Source organism: Heteronotia binoei, chromosome 21 (assembly GCF_032191835.1).
Source record: "Heteronotia binoei isolate CCM8104 ecotype False Entrance Well chromosome 21, APGP_CSIRO_Hbin_v1, whole genome shotgun sequence".
Lineage (NCBI taxonomy): Eukaryota > Metazoa > Chordata > Lepidosauria > Squamata > Gekkonidae > Heteronotia > Heteronotia binoei.
Window position 1 is genome coordinate 101,756,063 of NC_083243.1, and position 17,485 is coordinate 101,773,547.

General features: G+C 43.5%; 1 protein-coding gene across 3 annotated transcripts in view; it reads right to left on the reverse strand.

Moving 5' to 3' along the window:
- Window positions 1-574: 574 nt before the first annotated feature.
- The window catches only part of ACCS (1-aminocyclopropane-1-carboxylate synthase homolog (inactive)), an 81,824-nt gene continuing 64,913 nt past the window's right edge, over window positions 575-17,485 (reverse strand). For 2 of the 3 annotated variants that reach the window (XM_060262048.1, XM_060262046.1), the window contains exons 7-15: window positions 15,907-16,004; window positions 9,259-9,336; window positions 8,101-8,201; window positions 6,469-6,558; window positions 4,781-4,826; window positions 4,498-4,639; window positions 3,701-3,843; window positions 2,544-2,697; window positions 575-1,135 (exon numbers count right to left, since the gene is read on the reverse strand). In XM_060262048.1, coding sequence (XP_060118031.1) covers window positions 840-1,135; window positions 2,544-2,697; window positions 3,701-3,843; window positions 4,498-4,639; window positions 4,781-4,826; window positions 6,469-6,558; window positions 8,101-8,201; window positions 9,259-9,336; window positions 15,907-16,004 — 1,148 coding nt within the window. In that variant the 3' untranslated portion in view covers window positions 575-839. Of the gene's footprint in view, window positions 1,136-2,543; window positions 2,748-3,700; window positions 3,844-4,497; window positions 4,640-4,780; window positions 4,827-6,468; window positions 6,559-8,100; window positions 8,202-9,258; window positions 9,337-15,906; window positions 16,005-17,485 lie in introns of those variants that run through there. The other variant, XM_060262047.1, reaches the window with a different exon arrangement.

Genomic DNA, 17,485 nt, shown 5'->3' on the forward strand with positions numbered 1-17,485 from the left:
GGCTCCCTCCTCAACAGTTCTGTGTTATTGTATCACCAATCATGCAGAATAAACAGTATTAACTGAGATATTACTGTAGTTAAAACTAACCAGTGTTTGCTTCAAATGCAGATTAGAAGCCAATCCTCGTCAACATTAACTATGGCTAATTTCAGCGAGACTTAACTGAAGCCTGTGGCAAAGTCATGTGAGCAGAAGGGGCTGCAGGGCAGTGTGTGTGTGAGCCTGCAGCCTGTTCCTGATTCCTTAACCCTTGGAATACTGGGATTTAATAGCAAATCAGTTCTATTTGTAATACACATTTACAGTGCAGTACATGAGATACTTATAAAAACTTGGAATTTACCCATAGTACAGTATCTGAGCCAATATATCTTTGAACCAGCCTTTAAATACTGTACTAAAGTGCCTTGTTAAGGGGAATGTTCACATGTAGGTCAAAGTTTGTTGCAGATAAATATTATGAGTGGGGGCAGGTACATACACACAATCATCGGCAATAAGCATCTTTCCCTCAGGAAAAGCAAGATGAAACCAGAAGCAGCATGAAAAAGGGACACTATAATTCTCCATATGAGAGTGCACAAGCCTATTCATTAGAAACAGGAATAATATAAAATACAGTACAAGGGATAGAGGCAGAATAAAAGCCAACCCTCTGTACACAGCCCTGTCCAATAAAAGCACATTCCATATGATGGCAATGAAAGGGTGATCAAAGAAGCAGCTTTATAAAAGGGTTTCATGTTAGACAGAAAACATGTCTTTGGCTTTAAGTCCAAGCGTAGCTATAATGACGTCCAGGGACAGTCTTCACACAAATCTATCAAAGCTCTCTACTACTTTCCCACCAACTTGCTGAAAACATCATAGACCTCTGGCTTTTCCTGCGCAAACTGCTCCACTGTATTTTTCTGCAGCCAGTCAGATGAACGCATTTGCTGCTGTAGAAGGCCAATAAGGTCACCAAGGTTACAGCCAGCAGTGGACACTGGTTCTTGGTGATGGGACACAAAGATCACTTCATCTGTGCTGTCTGCTTTGCCCTCTGAATCAGACTGACAGGACTGGTCTCTCTCTTCATTCAGGAGTTCATGCTCACGTTGTTCTAGGACCTCACAGACCCTTTGCATTCCTGCAGATTGGGGGTGGGTGGGAAGAGACACATTGGTTGGATCAAAAACTTGATTTATGCAAAAAGGTGAGGTCCTGAAGATAATGAAGATTCATGTGAGACTGCTAGTACATCACAGCCAAGTGGGTATCTTGTGGTTATACACCTCCTGAGTCCTGATTTAAGAACATAAGAGAAGCCATGTTGGATCAGGCCAATGACCCATCCAGTCCAACACTGTGTCACACAGTGGCCAAAAAACTCAAGTGCTATCAGGAGGTCCACCAGTTGGGCCAGGACACTAGAAGCCCTCCCACTGTGCTCCACTTTAATCCCATACTGCAAACCTGATCTGTATATTCTGAGGAATCGTGATACAGTTTTCCTGGGACTGTATCACATGATCAGCTCTCAAAGGAATTCCAAGGTGATATGAACTGTGATCCCACAGAAGTGCACAACAGGTTTGCAAAAATGGTCACTTCTCAACAGACTGAAACAATCATGCATGCACCTGTTTTGTTTCAAGACATAAGTGAAATTGAATAAATTCTGGGATAAAAATGAAAAAAAAATTAAGTATATGGGTTGCAGTTTTGGCTGTCAGAGCTGAAAGAGTGTCACAACCCAATAGACAACTGATATCCTGAAGAAAAGGTATTACCAGTTCCTACTCAAAAAGGCAGTGAATCCAGCCACCTAAGATTTTAAGCAGAACCCTGCTGCATTAGGCCAACAGTGCCTCTAATACAGCACCCTGTTTTCCCCACAGCAGAGCAACATTTCCCCCCCATGCACAGCCCCCTGCCCAGTAACTGGTTTAAAGAGTCATAATGCCTCTTAACTTATGGCCCCCATGGTCTTTAAGGAAAGTGATACAGCTTTTAATTTAGTCATGCTTTCATGACTGAATAAAAAACTATATCACTTCACATTTTTGGTCTTTTCTGTGTATTTTCCAGCTCTATGATACCCTTTTCTGAGATGGGGTGACTGAAGCCATACACACTATTCTAACTGCAGTCACAGCACATATTTATATGAACACATTCAGATACACACACAATCACAAACATGGATTCCCTAAGCAACATTTCACTGCCTGTGGACTCTCAAGGCTTTTAAAAAAACTAAATGGCACTTTTTCACTTCTGCCAGCTGGTTTGGATGTAAATACAGCCATGCCAGAATTGGCAGGGAAACGGGCGTCCTGGAAATTAGTGGTACTCACACACTGGCATGTGGCATCCAGCATCTATGTACAACATCCCACTAGGGATTTTATATACCTGATTTTGTTGCCAATTGGGACTGCAAAAAATAATAATCCCACTATCAAGCTCCCAGCAAGTCACACTATGCAAAGGTGTTGGGCTTGGGGAATCATCAGTTGTGAAAGGACAAAGTACAAGATAAATACAGCACTGACCTAGCTGCAGCCGATGTGTTTTGTCAGCAAAGATGATGCGGAACCAGCCAGGCTCACTACATTCAAAGGCTTTACCACAGGACAGCAGAATCTTGTTATCCAGGAAGCGTCTCCAGAGCAGCATTTCCTCCTCAAAGGTACGTCTTTTCAGGTACTGGAATCAGTTAACAGAACAGTCAACAAATGTAAGGCTACTGGGAGAGACTACAGGCATAAGATAATGCCACGGATATATGAGCCACAGAGTTTGCCTGCCAAAAAAATTGGATTAGATTTCAAGGGAGAAAACGAGGAAGACATTTCACCTTTTTTTTTATGCCCTTGGGATGCCCAAGACCCCAGCAAATCGCAAAGGCTCCTTTTTCTCCACCACCACTACTAGAATGATTAAGAGAAGATTTTCCTTGGCTCGGCTGACAGGGAAATGCCTAGCATATTGAAGGATATTCATTTTTAACTAATTTATATGCCATGCTGCCACCATGATGCCAAAGGAAATTTACAATAATAAAAGCTGCATAAAATAATCAAAGCATATAATCTGATTCATATGCTTGAAAAATTAAAATTCAAGAACCATGACACTTTAGAATCCATAGTGATGAAGACACTATCCCATGAACAATGAGAAATCAAAAGTCCCAATAAAACTAACTCCTAAGAGATCTTCCAGTATATTTCTGAATAAAAACATATATATGTTTGGGATGCTTGCAACTAGATTCAAAGATGTTATTTTGATGGATGAAGACATAAATGCATCCATAGGTATTTTTTTCAAACGTAAGGAAGGACTTCGCGATACATTAAGAAACAAAACATCCTTTTCTAGTGAGACACATGGTTAATGTATCTATACCAGCCACAGGAAAGGCTTTCCAAAATCCATTACACCAAATGCCTAGCCCTTCCTGAGGGCACTGTCATGCTGGATAAGGCTCCAGGCCACAATAAAAGGCTGAAGTGTCAGAAGTTGAAAACTTCCCACTCTTGATAGCACAGTGCTGAACTAGATGTAGATTGTATAGACCCATATGTTATAACCCACTATAAGCCTGCCTCAGTGGAGAAGGAAGGTTAGAAATTTAATTAATTAATTAACAAACTAATACGAATCCTTAGTTTGATCCAGCAGAACTCGCCTTGCAACCACTGACCTTTCGGAAATCAATCCATACAAAGAAGCCTGCGTTGCGGTTCAGGAAGGGAACCCCAAGGGTCTTGAGCTCATCTGTCACAAAGGTATGGGCAGCTTTCAGTCTGTCATGGTTAGCCCGTAAGTATACCTGGTTGATCCAGTCTAGCCAAGAAGAAAAGACTCTTATTAATTTCAACATGCACATACATCACTTGATTTGTTGTCCTTACTTGACCTCATGAACAGACTCCATTAAAAACCACTGTGCTGAAGATAATGTAAGATAATATGAAAGTTCTGCACATGGTATGTGATTTGACTCCTTTCTATATTTCTGTTATCACCAAGTGAAATAGTCAATGAGTGATGAACATGATTGTACAAATTTATCCAGCAAGAAGAAAATGGTCAGAACTTTCCTATAATTACCTGATGCCATATGCAGGGTATTACAGGTCTCTCACTCTACTTTTTGGTGGAGTGGGGCATCAGCAACCCATAATCTATAGCCCTAGTAGCCTCAACTGTTTATGATGCTTGCTACATTTACATGTTGTTAAAAAGTACACTTTAAAACATTTAATTTGTAAAGAGGCCTAATCAGATCCATCTAGGCAAACACCACAAATTCCTTTTGCCTTGTCGCATCTGGACATAGTTCACACTTAAAAAATAGGGGGGGGGGGGGCTGACAGTTCCTACACAGTATTGTTAGCCAACTCCATGCATCCTAAGGATTGTAGCAGATGAACAACAGCAGCTTTAGCAGAGAAGATAAAGTAGAATACTGGGGTCCTGTGACACTCTGTGTCTCACCTCTGTCTCGGAGTAGCTGGGCAATTTTGTACTGGACAGGCCCACAGACCCCATGGAAGTAACACAAGGAACCAATGGCATTGGCAACATCTTGGTTCTCTGTGTATAGGGTTCCAAAACGAATCCCAGAGACAGCAAAGTCCTTTAGGGACAAAAAATATGTAATAATCACATCAACACAACACAAACAAACCCTTTGTTCTAATACATTGTGTTGTTCTCTCTCACACATAGCCCTGGCCTTTGGGTTGATCCCAACGCTGCACGAGAAAACAGTACACACCTTACTAATTCCCCACATCACATGGGTCCTCTGTGGATCAGGTAATCTGTATGTAAAAGGGATGCATACAGGGAAGTTAGAAACAAATTGCTGAGACTTCTGGATCATCAAGCCAGCACTCAAACTCTTTAGAGCAGATTACATGTAGTGAAAGGACAGTGTTGTCCTCATAGCCCACAGACCACACAGTGCAGTTATGTGACACTGCTCTAGGAAGACTTCAAACAACAAAATGCCAAACAAATACAAATAATTTAAAGGGCAACTACAGGGCTGTAGCCAGGATTTAAAGTTTGGTGGGGCACAGAGACACAATTTTTGTTGGAGGGGGGGGCCAGGGGGCTGCCAATATCCCCCTCTCCACAGCAGTAACCCTCTCCCATGGCGGCAGACCAGGGTGTTGGGGGAGCTGAGCTGTGGCCGCTCCTCTCCCCTTGGATGTACCTACTCCTCCAGCCCACCTGGTGCCAAGAAGGGATGTTCCGGTGGCTTTTGTTCAACTCTGCCTGGCCTCAAACAGGACTGACTGGGAAGCAAGCACACAGCAAGCCAAACAACTCTCTGGAAGTTGCTCCTCCTCCTGGTGCTGGAAACTCCTCCAGGGCTCCCTACCCCGGGCACCTGGAGCTGGCCAGACGTGGGAAGGCGAGGAGGAAAGAGAGAGGTGGGTGGGCCAAGCCAGCACCCCGGGTGCAGAGGGGAGGCAGTATGACTTGCTTGCTCCATGCTGGCTTCCTGGGAGGGCAAGAGACCGCCCTCGCTACAATGGCAGAGCCCTAGAAGCCCTGCATGAAGGTCTTGATGGCAGCGGTGCTGGCCAGGTAGCCCAGGGTGGGCAGGTGGAATGGCTCCCCAGCCAGGATGGCTGGAGTCAGCAGCCAAGCAAGCCTCCAGAGGGCAGTGGCTGTGGGGCTGACACTGGGCACTTCTCATGTGTGCTCGTTCCCACTGCCACCCTCTGAGCGCCCCATCCATTCAATGCACAGTCAAATGGTGGGGCTGGGGACCTGGCTTTGATGTTTGAGTGGTGGGGCTCCAAGCTTTTGGGCCCCACTGTGGCCATGGGCCTCGGCAACTATGTCACACTATACCTTTCTATAAGGTGGCCACTCTCACAGTGTGACTTCTGAAGTGACTTGCAGTCCAGTTCTAAACTCTATACCCATTTAAGTACCCTGAAATTAAAGGGCTTAGAAAGGTGTAACTCTGCTTGGGATGGCACTGTCAGAATTAAACTATAAAGTGACATTTGGAAGGTCCAGAACATGCTAATGCAGGAGCACAGGAACTACTGCCTCAAAAAGGCAAAGTGCTGCATTACACCCAGCAAAAAACCCTGCCACCCCTGATCCAGCAGGGCTTTCTATATTCTAAAAGAGCTATTTGTGCTAGGAAGGTTATTTCTAAATTTCTATCCCAGTCTTCCTTTAAGGAGCTCTAGATGGCATATATTGTGTCCCACTCACTCCCATTTTATCCTCACAATCACCCTGTAAGGTAGATGTCTGAGAGAGAATGACTGGATCAAGGACAGATTGAGTCTCATGGCTGAGGGGGGATACTGTAACTACTTGGTCTCTGTGAAGAGCGCAGTGTATGCAGTTAAGTGTACGCAACGCTCTTCACAGCCCTGTGTAGCATTGGCCATCCTTGTTATCATGTAACTGAAGCATTAAAGCTGGCTTTACCTGTCCATTTCCAGCACACTATGAAAAGAGGTGGAATCATCAAAAACCGACAGCATGTAGATCTCATCTACAATCACATGTAGTTCATATCTAAAGTAAAGGAAAATTGAAAAATCTACAATTGGGTAGAAATATATTCTTGATGATGCAGGTTGGATCCCATGGAAAATTACCACTAATGGCAGGGGAAGGGAGATTTTTCACCTATTTTCTCTCTCCTGCTGCACAAGTCTCCCCTATCACTGTTCCTGAGGGCCGCCTGCCCCCAGGAACAGCATTTGTAAAAGTATTTGAGGCTGCAGCAAGAGAAAGAAATCCCTTCAATCAGCAGATTCTTACTGTGGGATCAAAGGCAGGGACATTCAGAGTTAAAGGTATGTGCTGCCAAAATCCAAAGCTATAGAAGCTATGGTGAAGCTATAGAAGCTCCTACCTAAGTCTTCCAGTCAGTTTTTCATGATTACTGTTTATGGGTAAACCTTTTCTACATAGCTGACTACTCTACTCTTACATATAATGCAGCCCTCTGAGAACGAAAGGATGCAAGACTGGTCTAAACCTTACTCAGTAATTCCCATTTTTTTCTTACAGAGTATGCAGTCTCAGCTTTGTTAAGCTTAGTGTGATGTCCAGTTTCAGGACAAATTACTTCCAAACTTATTTGGGCATAATTTATTGTTTAGGTTATTTAATTCATTTATACCCCCATCATAAGAAGTTGAGAAGGTACCCTTAACCAGTTTATTTTAAAAGAATCAATTATGAAGAACAACACAGTAATATACATTTGAATATTTTATTAAACCTGTTTTAGCAACCTACACAAGTGAATTAATTCAGAAGTCACTATACAAATTTCTGCTTACACACTTCTCAGCCATTTAGACTATTATACTTCAATATTTTAATATATCTGAAGTGTTAACTGTACTATCTTTAAACAGTAAAAACCTTTATCTAACTCTTTAGACTTTATAATTCTACACTCTTCAATCTTTGCTAGTACACTCACTAATATCCCTGCCTGTTTTCCTTCAACTGTCTTCATTTAACTAGCAACATCTTAACTGTCTCTCCTGAGTATGCTTTCCCAAGATCCTAAAGAAGTCTCCCTGCAGTTAGGAACCTGTCTAACATTCAAGTTCTTTTCTAGCTAATGGTCTCCTGTAATTTCAATGTAACAGAACCCATTACTTCAACATATACATATTTAAAATCTTGCATTACAAACACACGTATGCACTAGAACACATCAATCAACTGTGGCTTCCCAGTGTATCTACACTTAGTAGAAGATGTATATGATACACTTGATCCAGCAAAAATCCTTTTCATATAAAATAAATATGTGTGAAACTGCCATCACTCATGGTTTATATCACCCTGCAATCACAGCATAGTTGCCTCTTGCATATCATCCCAGGGATCTGGCCAGCAAACATAAACCCCATGAAGATATGAACAGAGATGTGCTATGGTATGTTTTCCTAGGTGCAGAAAGTTTTTCTAACACCTTTGCTGCACTGATCAGAATAAATTATTTCTATCAGGAAAAGAAAATACTTTGTGTCAAGCAGATAACCTAAGATACTTGGACCTCTGGATATCCAAATCATCCCAGGAATGCCATACCTTTTTGCAAATTCCAAATATTCAGTAAGCTCTGAGAGAGAATAGATGTCCCCCAGGGGATTTTGTGGGTTCAGAAGAACTAAAGCCTTCACTTTCACACCCTAGAAAACAAATGGGGCAGTGCTTTAAAAAGAAGCAAGCTAACAAGCACCAGAGATCACATTTAATTAATTTAAAAACAGTATTTGTATTATTTCATAAGTCTTATTATATGTGAGTTGTTTTGTGATTGATTGAATATTTGAGCAATTTTCTGGACAGGCAACTATAAAACGAATTAAAAGGGTTTTTTTTTAAAAAATGAATTATCTGCTTTTGCTTAGCCACTTCATTTTACACAAGGACCTGTGGGACTTGGCTAAACTCTCAAAGTCTTTTTCCCTCTGCTATATACCACTATTCCCATAAGCTGCATCACTCAAAGGCCTTCTGGAGAATTTTCTTAGGGAAGTGTGCTGTTATACAAAATCAGTAGCTCTGGGCACTGGATCTTTCAAGCAGCAAACGGTCAAAACAGGGTTGAAATCATCTAACCACAAAAGTATTTCTGAGTTGCTTTATTAAGGTAACCTTTAAAATAAAAATTGTATTTGTCTTCATAAAAAGAGAGGAAGTTATCAATAGATAATTCAGAAAGGAAAATAATTTTAAGTTCTCTGTTGAGTCCCTGCATGGATAGCATTTGACAGAACTAGTATGTTCAGTCTTAAACAACTTGTGCTGTTGCACTTGTGATCAGATCCTCCATTAAGTGGTTTAAAACTATGGTGCTGGAGAAAGGGATAAAGCACTCCTTCTTTGTGACTTGAAGAAAGTCAGTGAATGGCATAAAGAAAAGGACTCTGCCAAAACCTCCATGGCTGTTTCCATTGTGAAGAAGCTTCTGCAGTTGTACCTAGATTCATTCACATGGGAGAAATCTGTGAGTCAATGTGTTGCTGCTTCAGTACAAAACATGGCCCCTTTCAAAATGGAACAGCAAAATAACAAAACAAAACAGGTCCATTCCCACAACAATTGTATGGCCACAGTATTTTGATCCTTTCGAAGTTGTATCCAAAGCTTTTACATTGCATTAAACAACATCCAACAGATCAGCATCCTCACCTAGTGTTTGGACAACTATATCCAAACAACTGTAGAATAAGCCCAGCTCACCTCTGACTGTGCATCCTGCAAAGCCTTCTTTAGCTTGTCCACAGTAAGCTGGAAGGGATGAATGCTTGCGCCAGATACCTGAAGCACAATGAATGACAGAAAGAGAAACACTAGACCTTCAGAACAAAAAGAAAAAAGGCCATGTTTGCTGCACAGCACAAGTGGCTCTGGTCCCTTTCATTTCATACTACAGAGAACAAGAAGAATAATAATAACCAGGAACTATAATGAACTGAGCAGTCATTCACTCAGATGGGGGGTTCACCTTTTACGGAGGGCTCAATAGCCATGGTCTCATGGACATAAAAGGAGAGCACACAAGGTTGTCTAGAGTGTCCCTTCAACTTGTCCCTAAAGATATTTCCTTTTCTGGATTATTTGCTGCCTAGAAAACTGGACTGCTTCAGCACCTAGAGATCTACTGAATGGATAAGTACCATAAAAACATAGGAGAAGCCATGTTGGATCAGGCCAATGGCCCATCCAGTCTAACACTCTGTGTCACACAGTGGCCAAAAAAAAATTGTTTTTGTATTGTGAGAAAGGGAGAAAAGGACTTCTTTCTCTACTTTCTCCATCCCATGCATTATCCTGTAAACCTTTATCATGTCACCCCGCAGTCGACGTTTCTCCAAGCTAAAGAGCCCCAAGCGTTTTAACCTTTCTTCATAGGGAAAGTGTTCCAACCCTTTAATCATTCTAGTTGCCCTTTTCTAGACTTTTTCCAATACTATAATATCCTTTTTAGGAGAGCCAGTTTGGTGTAGTGGTTAAGTGTGTGGACTCTTATCTGGGAGAACCGGGTTTGATTCCTCACTCCTCCACTTGCACCTGCTGGAATGGCTCTGGCAGAGGTTGTCCTTGAAAGGGCAGCTGCTGTGAGAGCCCTCTCCAGCCCCACCCACCTCACAGGGTGTCTGTTGTGGGGGAGGAAGGTAAAGGAGATTGTGAGCCGCTCTGAGACTCTTTGGAGTGGAGGGCGGGATATAAATCCAATATCCTCTTCTTCATCTTCTTTTTGAGGTGCGGTGACCAGAATTGCACGCAGTAATCCAAATGAGACCTCACCATCGATTTATACCGGGGCATTATGATACTGGCTGATATGTTTTCAATTCCCTTCCTAATAATTCCCAGCATGGCGTTGGCCTTTTTTATTGCAATCGCACACTGTCTTGAAATTTTCAGTGAGTTATCTACCACGACCCCAAGATCTCTCTCTTGGTCAGTCTCTGCCAGTTCTCACCCCATCAACTTGTATTTGTAGCTGGGATTCTTGGCCCCAATATGCATTACTTTGCACTTGGCCACATTGAACCTCACCTGCCACGCTGACGCCCACTCACCCAGCCTCAACATATCCCTTTGGAGTGCCTCACAATCCTCTCTGGTTCTCACCACCCTGAACAATTTAGAGTCATCTGCAAACTTGGCCACTTCACTGCTTACTCCCAACTCCAAATCATTTATGAACAAGTTAAAGAGCATGGGACCCAGTACTGAGCCCTGTGGCACCCCACTGCTTACCTTCCTCCACTGCAAAGACTGCCCATTTATACTCACTCTCTGCTTCCTATTAATTAGCCAGTTTTTGATACACAAGAGGACCTGTCCTTTTACTCCATGACTCTCGAGCTTTATAAGGAGCCTTTGATGAGGAATTATCAAAAGCTTTCTGGAAGTCAAGGTAAACAACATCTATTGGGTCTTCTTTGTCCACATGTTTGTTCACCCCCTCAAAGAAATGCAACAGGTTAGTGAGGCAGGATCTTCCCTTACAGAACTCATGCTGAGTCTTCCTCAATAACCCGTGTTCATCAATGTGCCTACTCATTCTGTCCTTGATAACTTTCCCGGTATTGAAGTCAGACTGACTGGCCTGTAATTTCCCAGATCTCCTCTGGAACCCTTTTTAAAGATGGGGGTGACATTTGCTACCTTCCAGTCCTCAGGAACGGAGGCAGATTTCAATGAAAGATTACATATTTTTGTCAGAAGATCCACAAGTTCAACTTTGAGTTCGTTCAGAACTCTTGAATGTATGCCATCCGGACCTGGTGACTTATTAGTTTTTAATTCGTCTATCAGTTGTAGGACCTCCTCTCTTGTCACCTCAATCTGACTCAGGTTTTTCAACACCCCTTCCAAAATTAGTGGTTCTGGAGCGGGCAAACACTTCTCGTCTTCCACAGTGAAGACGGAGGCAAAAAATGCATTCAGCTTTTCAGCCATTTCCCTATCCTTCAGTAATCCTTTTACTCCTTGGTCATCCAAGGGCCCCACTGTCTCCCTGGCTGGTTTCCTGCTTCTAATATATTTGAAGTAATTTTTATTGTTGGTCTTTATGTTTTTTTGTAATATGCTCCTCTCAGTCCCTTTTTGCCTGCCTGATCACAGTGTTGCATTTGATTTGCCACAGCCTGTGTTCCCTTTTTATTAATCTCACTTGGACTAGCTTTCCACCACTTAAATGAGTCCTTCTTACCTTTTACAGCTTCCATTACTTTGTTAACCATGCAGGCCTTTTCTTATACCTGTTTGTGCCTTTCCAAACTTGTGGTATGTATTTTATCTGAGCTTCTAGGATTGTAGTTTTAAATAGCCTCCAAGCTTCCCCAAGGGTTTTGACTGTATTTACCTTTCCTTTCAGTTTCCTCTTCACATGCTTCCTCATCTCAGAGAATTTACCCCTTTTAAAGTTAAACGTGGTTGTGCCAGTCTTTTGGGGCAACTCTCTATTTATACAAATGGTGAAATCAATAACGTTATGGTCACTGCTCCCAAGCGGTGCGATCACTTTTACATCTCTCACCAAGTCTTAGGCATTACCCCTGGTAGGTTCAGAGACCATCTGCTCCATAGCACAGTCATTGAGAGCATCAAGAAACTCAATCTCTTTCTCTCGACCAGAACACATATTGACCCAATCAATCTGCGGGTAGTTAAAATCACCTATTACGACACAGTTTTTACATTTAGCCGCTATCTTTAAGCCTTCCATCATATTATAATCGTCCTCTATCTTTTGATTTGGTGGGCAATAACAAACTTCTATAGTTAAATTTCCTTTTGGGCCCTCTATTTCAACCCAAAGCATTTCTAGAAGGGAATCTAATTCTCTGACCTCAGTCCTACTGGACTGTATACCCTCTCTGACATACAGAGCCACCCCACCTCCAACCCTTCCCTCCCTATCCTTCCGATATAACTTATATCCAGGAATCACCGTGTCCCACTGATTCTCCTCATTCCACCAAGTTTCTGAAATTCCCACAATGTCTATGTTTTCTCCCAACACTAAACATTCCAACTCACCAATTTTACTTCAAACACTTCTAGCATTTGCATACAAACATCTATAATTTCCCAGGCAAGCTAGGCCCGCAACCTTCCTCCTGCCGCTTCGAGACTTTGGCAGACAGTCCATACTGTTTGTCACCATCTCAGTGGACAACTCTGATTCATTACCCAGTAGAAAAGTAACAGCTAACCCTTCATCTCTTTGAGATGAGTCCTCCCAAACCAGAGACATTTCATCTCCTGTCGGCTTTCCCCCAAGATTTAGTTTAAAAACTGCTCTGCCACCTTTTTGATTTTAAGCACCAGCAGCCTGGTTCCATCTGGGGACAAGTGGGGACCATCTCTTTTGTACAGCTCCTGCTTGTTCCAGAAAGCATCCCAGTGCCTAACAAACTTAAACCCTTCCTCCTTACACCATCGTCTCATCCACACATTGAGACTTCTAATTTGTGCCTGCCCTGCACGTGGAAGCGCTTCTGAGAAGGTCCTGGCCTTAAGTCTTCCGCCTAGCAGCCTAAATTTTTCCTCCAGGCCTCACGACTGCATTTCCCCACATCATTGGTGCCAACATGCACCACAACCACTGGCTCCTCCCCAGCACTGTCTATCAGCCTATCTACTACACGCGTAATGTCTGCTACCTTTGCACCAGGCAGGCAAGTCACCATACGGTCAGTACGCAGTTTTGCCACCCAGCTGTCTATTTGCCCAAGGATCGAATCACCAACTACCAAGACCCCCCCCCCCTCTCTCCCCACCCAGGGATGGTTCCTTGGTGCGAAAGGATTCCCACTCACCAACTGAAGAAGAGGTCCCTTCTGAGGGCGCATTCCCCTTATCCTCAGCACAGTGCCCTGTTCCCTCTCGACCCTCATGCTCCCTGGCAGCAATGGGGCTGCCACATTCAGAGCGGGGCTCATATAGTACGTCCCCGAGAGTCTTCCCCAAGTGTCTAATTGACTGTCTCTGCTTCTCCAGGTCAGTCACCTCAGCCTCAAGGGTACGAACTTGTTCCCTGAGGACCAGGAGCTCCTTGCAGCGAGCACGCACCCAAGACTTCTGTCCTGTGGGCAGATAGTCATACATGTGACACTCAGTGCAAAACACTGGAAAGCCCCCACCCCCCTGCTGGCATTCTACCTTTATGATAGCTTTTTTAAAATATACAGTCCCCTTTTAAGTAGGTACAATCCCTGTTTCAATTCACTATACAGTCCCCTTGTAATATACAATCCCTGTTTCAACTCACTCTACTTAGTTGATTTTTCATTTACCCTCTTGAGTAACTTGGAACTGGAAGCATTCCAGCTTGAAGCTAGAATAGTTCTACTGACCAGCTCTTGACATGAACTTCTGTTGTTAGGTATTAGAGTGAATATTTGCTATTATCTCGACTACTTGACTTTTCTAATTCTCCAGCCCAGCTGTACTATTGCCTCAATAAACGGCCCCCGATTTCATTTTCAGGATTCTCAGGATTCCTTCCAAGCTTGTTGAGGCACCTCACCACTTTGTCAAAGATCCCTTATAGCCATTTGCATAGGTCACTGCCCAAACCAAGGGCATTACAAAAAATAATGTTTAGAACCTAAGCCAGTAGCATAGACATGAAAGTTGTCAGAAAAAGGGCTTTCTTCCTTACTATTTGGGGGTTCAGAGGTGGCTCGGCGGTGCTGATGTTGCTAGACCAGTCGGCAGCATTCAACACAGTCCACCATCAGCCTCGCTGACACTGGGATCCAGGAGTTGGCCTTGAAGTGGCTTTCCTCCTTTCTCCAGGGTTGGGGACAGAGGGTGGCGCTAGGAGAGGAACTGTCCCGACACCCACTTATCTGTGGGGTGCCACAGGGAGCAGTTCTTTCTCCGATGTTATTCAACATCTACATGTGCCCCCTCACCCAGATTGCCCAGAAGTATGGGCTGGGTTGTCACCAGTATGCAGATGACACCCAGCTCTGTTGATGGGTAGCCAGTCTGACTCCACCCCGGAAGATCTGTCTTCAGCACTGCAAGCTATGGCGGGGTGGCTCAGGCTGAGTAGACTGAAATTAAATCCGATAAAGACAGAGGTCCTGTATCTGAGTTGCCACGGTTCGGGACCAGAGGTCCGCTTATTGACCTTCGATGGAGCGCAGCTCACGCTGGTGCCCAAGGTTAAAAACTTAGGGGTGCTCTTGAATCCCTCCAACAATGGAGGCCCAAGAAGCTGCCACTTAGTGCCAAGTCAGCCTTTTACCATTTGCGGATGGCAAGGCAGTTGGTCCCCTTTCTTGAATGCAACGACTTGGCAAAAGTCATTGCCATGATCCATGCCACGGTCACCTCGAGACTGGATTACTGTAATGCCCTCTACATGGGGCTTCCCTTGTCCCAAATCCGGCGACTCCAGCTAGTGCAGAATGCTGCAGCCAGGCTGTTAATGGGAGTTCTTCTACAGGAACACATTCAGCCTGTGCTGAAAGCGCTGCACTGGCTACCGATAGTGTACCAGATTCTCTTCAAGGTGCTGATTATTACCTTTAAAGCCCTATATGGCCAGGGTCCTGCATACCTTGGGGACCGCCTTTCCCTGCACATGCCCCAGCGAGCACTTCGGTCTGGGTCTCAAAACTTCTTAACAGTTCCCAGCATCAGAGAAGTGAGATTCAAATCAACGAGAGCCAGGGCCTTTTCCGTTGCTGCCCTTAGCTGGTGGAATGAGTTGCTAGAGGAGGTCAGGGCCCTGCAAGAGCTTCCACAGGGCCTGCAAAACAGCACTCTTCCACCATGCATTCTCATGATGACAACACCTGCAGCAATGGGATCGGCCCATAAAAACATTACCAACAGTCAACCTCATCACACTACGGTGATCCTAGGACCTCTTAGAATGGTAATCACCATTAGAACTTGATTGCTGTCTGAAACCATGATACTAGCACACATAGATGTTTTAGAAATTGGTTTTATGTTTTATGTTTTTATTGTTGTTTTATTTTATTTGGTCACACTACTGTGACTGTGTGACCTTTAATTTGTGAGTCGCCATAAGCCTGCCTTCGGTGGGGAGGACGGGATATAAATCAAATAAATAAATACATATTTCAGACTGAATTTGGGTTTGGATTGCAAAGCAGACTATATTCATACTGACATATGCCTACGGTACATGGGTCTTCTTACCACAAATGTTCAGTAAATAAACATTTCTGCTAGCATTTTGGTAACCCATCAACAATATGCTCAAGTGCATTGGATTCCAATTACCACCGAGTTTGAAGTTACTACACATGAACTGTCATAGGACATTTCACTGATAACATTTATTTAAACAGATGAAATGGGGTAGTATTCCACTTCCCTGCTTACCTGACTGTCTAAATGGGCATAGACCAGCTTGACATTCCCGTAGAGAAACACACTGTGAGTGATACCCCCATAGAATGGGGTAGCAATCAGGAAGGCTTCTGAAATGAAACAATAAAGTCAATTATACCACTGCTGCAGTCTGTCTTTTTGAAATTGATTACTGGGACAATACAACTGAGGCCAGGGTTTCAGTTTAATCTCCCTCTGAATATCTCCAAAAAACCCAAGAGAGTCTACTTTTCCTCCAAAGATGGTCATTCTGGTGCATGTTTAATGCCAGTTTCACCCCTTGGAGGGCAGCACACACTCTTCAGGTTCTAGATTAATGTAAGATTGCAGACTATTTTATATCAATTGAGTACCCTTACCAAATTACCAATATTAAGCAAGGAGGAAGAGAACGCCAGGAGAATCAGGGAAATCCAAAGAGGCACCTCAATGAACATATATACCAGTGTGACCCAATCAATATCTCCAGCAGCCAGAATAATAATCAAACTGCCTCCTTCAAGGGCCACTTTGGGCATTCTCCAGAAAGACTGAGAGAAGAACAGAACTCACACTTCCTCAACCGCTGCTTCCTCATCCCTTTCAGAGTAGTAGAATGTTTATAATCCCACAGGGAGATGAATATTCTATCCCTGCATCAGAGGAGCATCTATTTGATTTGATCCAGAAATTCATCTGAGAAATAGTGTGAATCATTAAATGTTACCCCTTTTGCTACTTCTTGTAAATATCTAAAATGGTCTAAACTTTATACTGAAGATACAAAGAATTTATAGTTACAAAATCATAAAAATGAAGAAAATTTAAAGATTCAGCAAAGTACCTAGATGGGACCATCTACATGATGATGGGAGGGCCATCCATATGGGTTGGATCTTGTGATCCGTGAGTGTAAAGATCACAGTTCTTCCCCATGTTCCTCTCCCTGCAGCAGACCTTTTTGATCCCAGGAAAGTTTATTCCCAGGGTTAGGGAGCCCATGTGAATGAATAGTCATGCAGGTCAGGAGGCTACCAGTTGGGAGGGAGAAGGTGGCAAAATCACTTGTCAGCAGAGCTGCACTAACAAAAGAAGGCCAGGCCATTTAACACTTTTCTTCTTCCCAACACTGGCTGTTAGCCCACATGCATCCTACAACCCTGGAAATAAACTTTCCCAGTGTCAGAAGGAACTGTGGGGGGAGGAAGCAGGGGAAATATCTATGACCATCAGCATCCTCTGCTTACAGATACCATGACAGAACCTTTCATCTGCTTCCCCATCTTCCCCAATCAAGTTTCCCCAACAAGAGCGGGGCTGAGAAGTGAAAATGGATCAAGCCAAACCAAGCAGCCCCTGCCAGTGCTGCAGGGCTGCTCACAAATTGGTTCTTCAAACAAGCTGGTAGTTGCTTGTTAGCTGATACCAGTTGCTACTGCCAATGAAGGGCCTGAGTCAATGGCAGAGTTGCTGGGGCTTGGCTCTGTTTTCTCTTGGCTCTGTTTTCTCGTGGTCAGCTGGGGCAGCGGAAACTTCTCTGTAAGTTAAATGGCCAGTCAACCCATGACTACCATATCTACTAATAAATTTT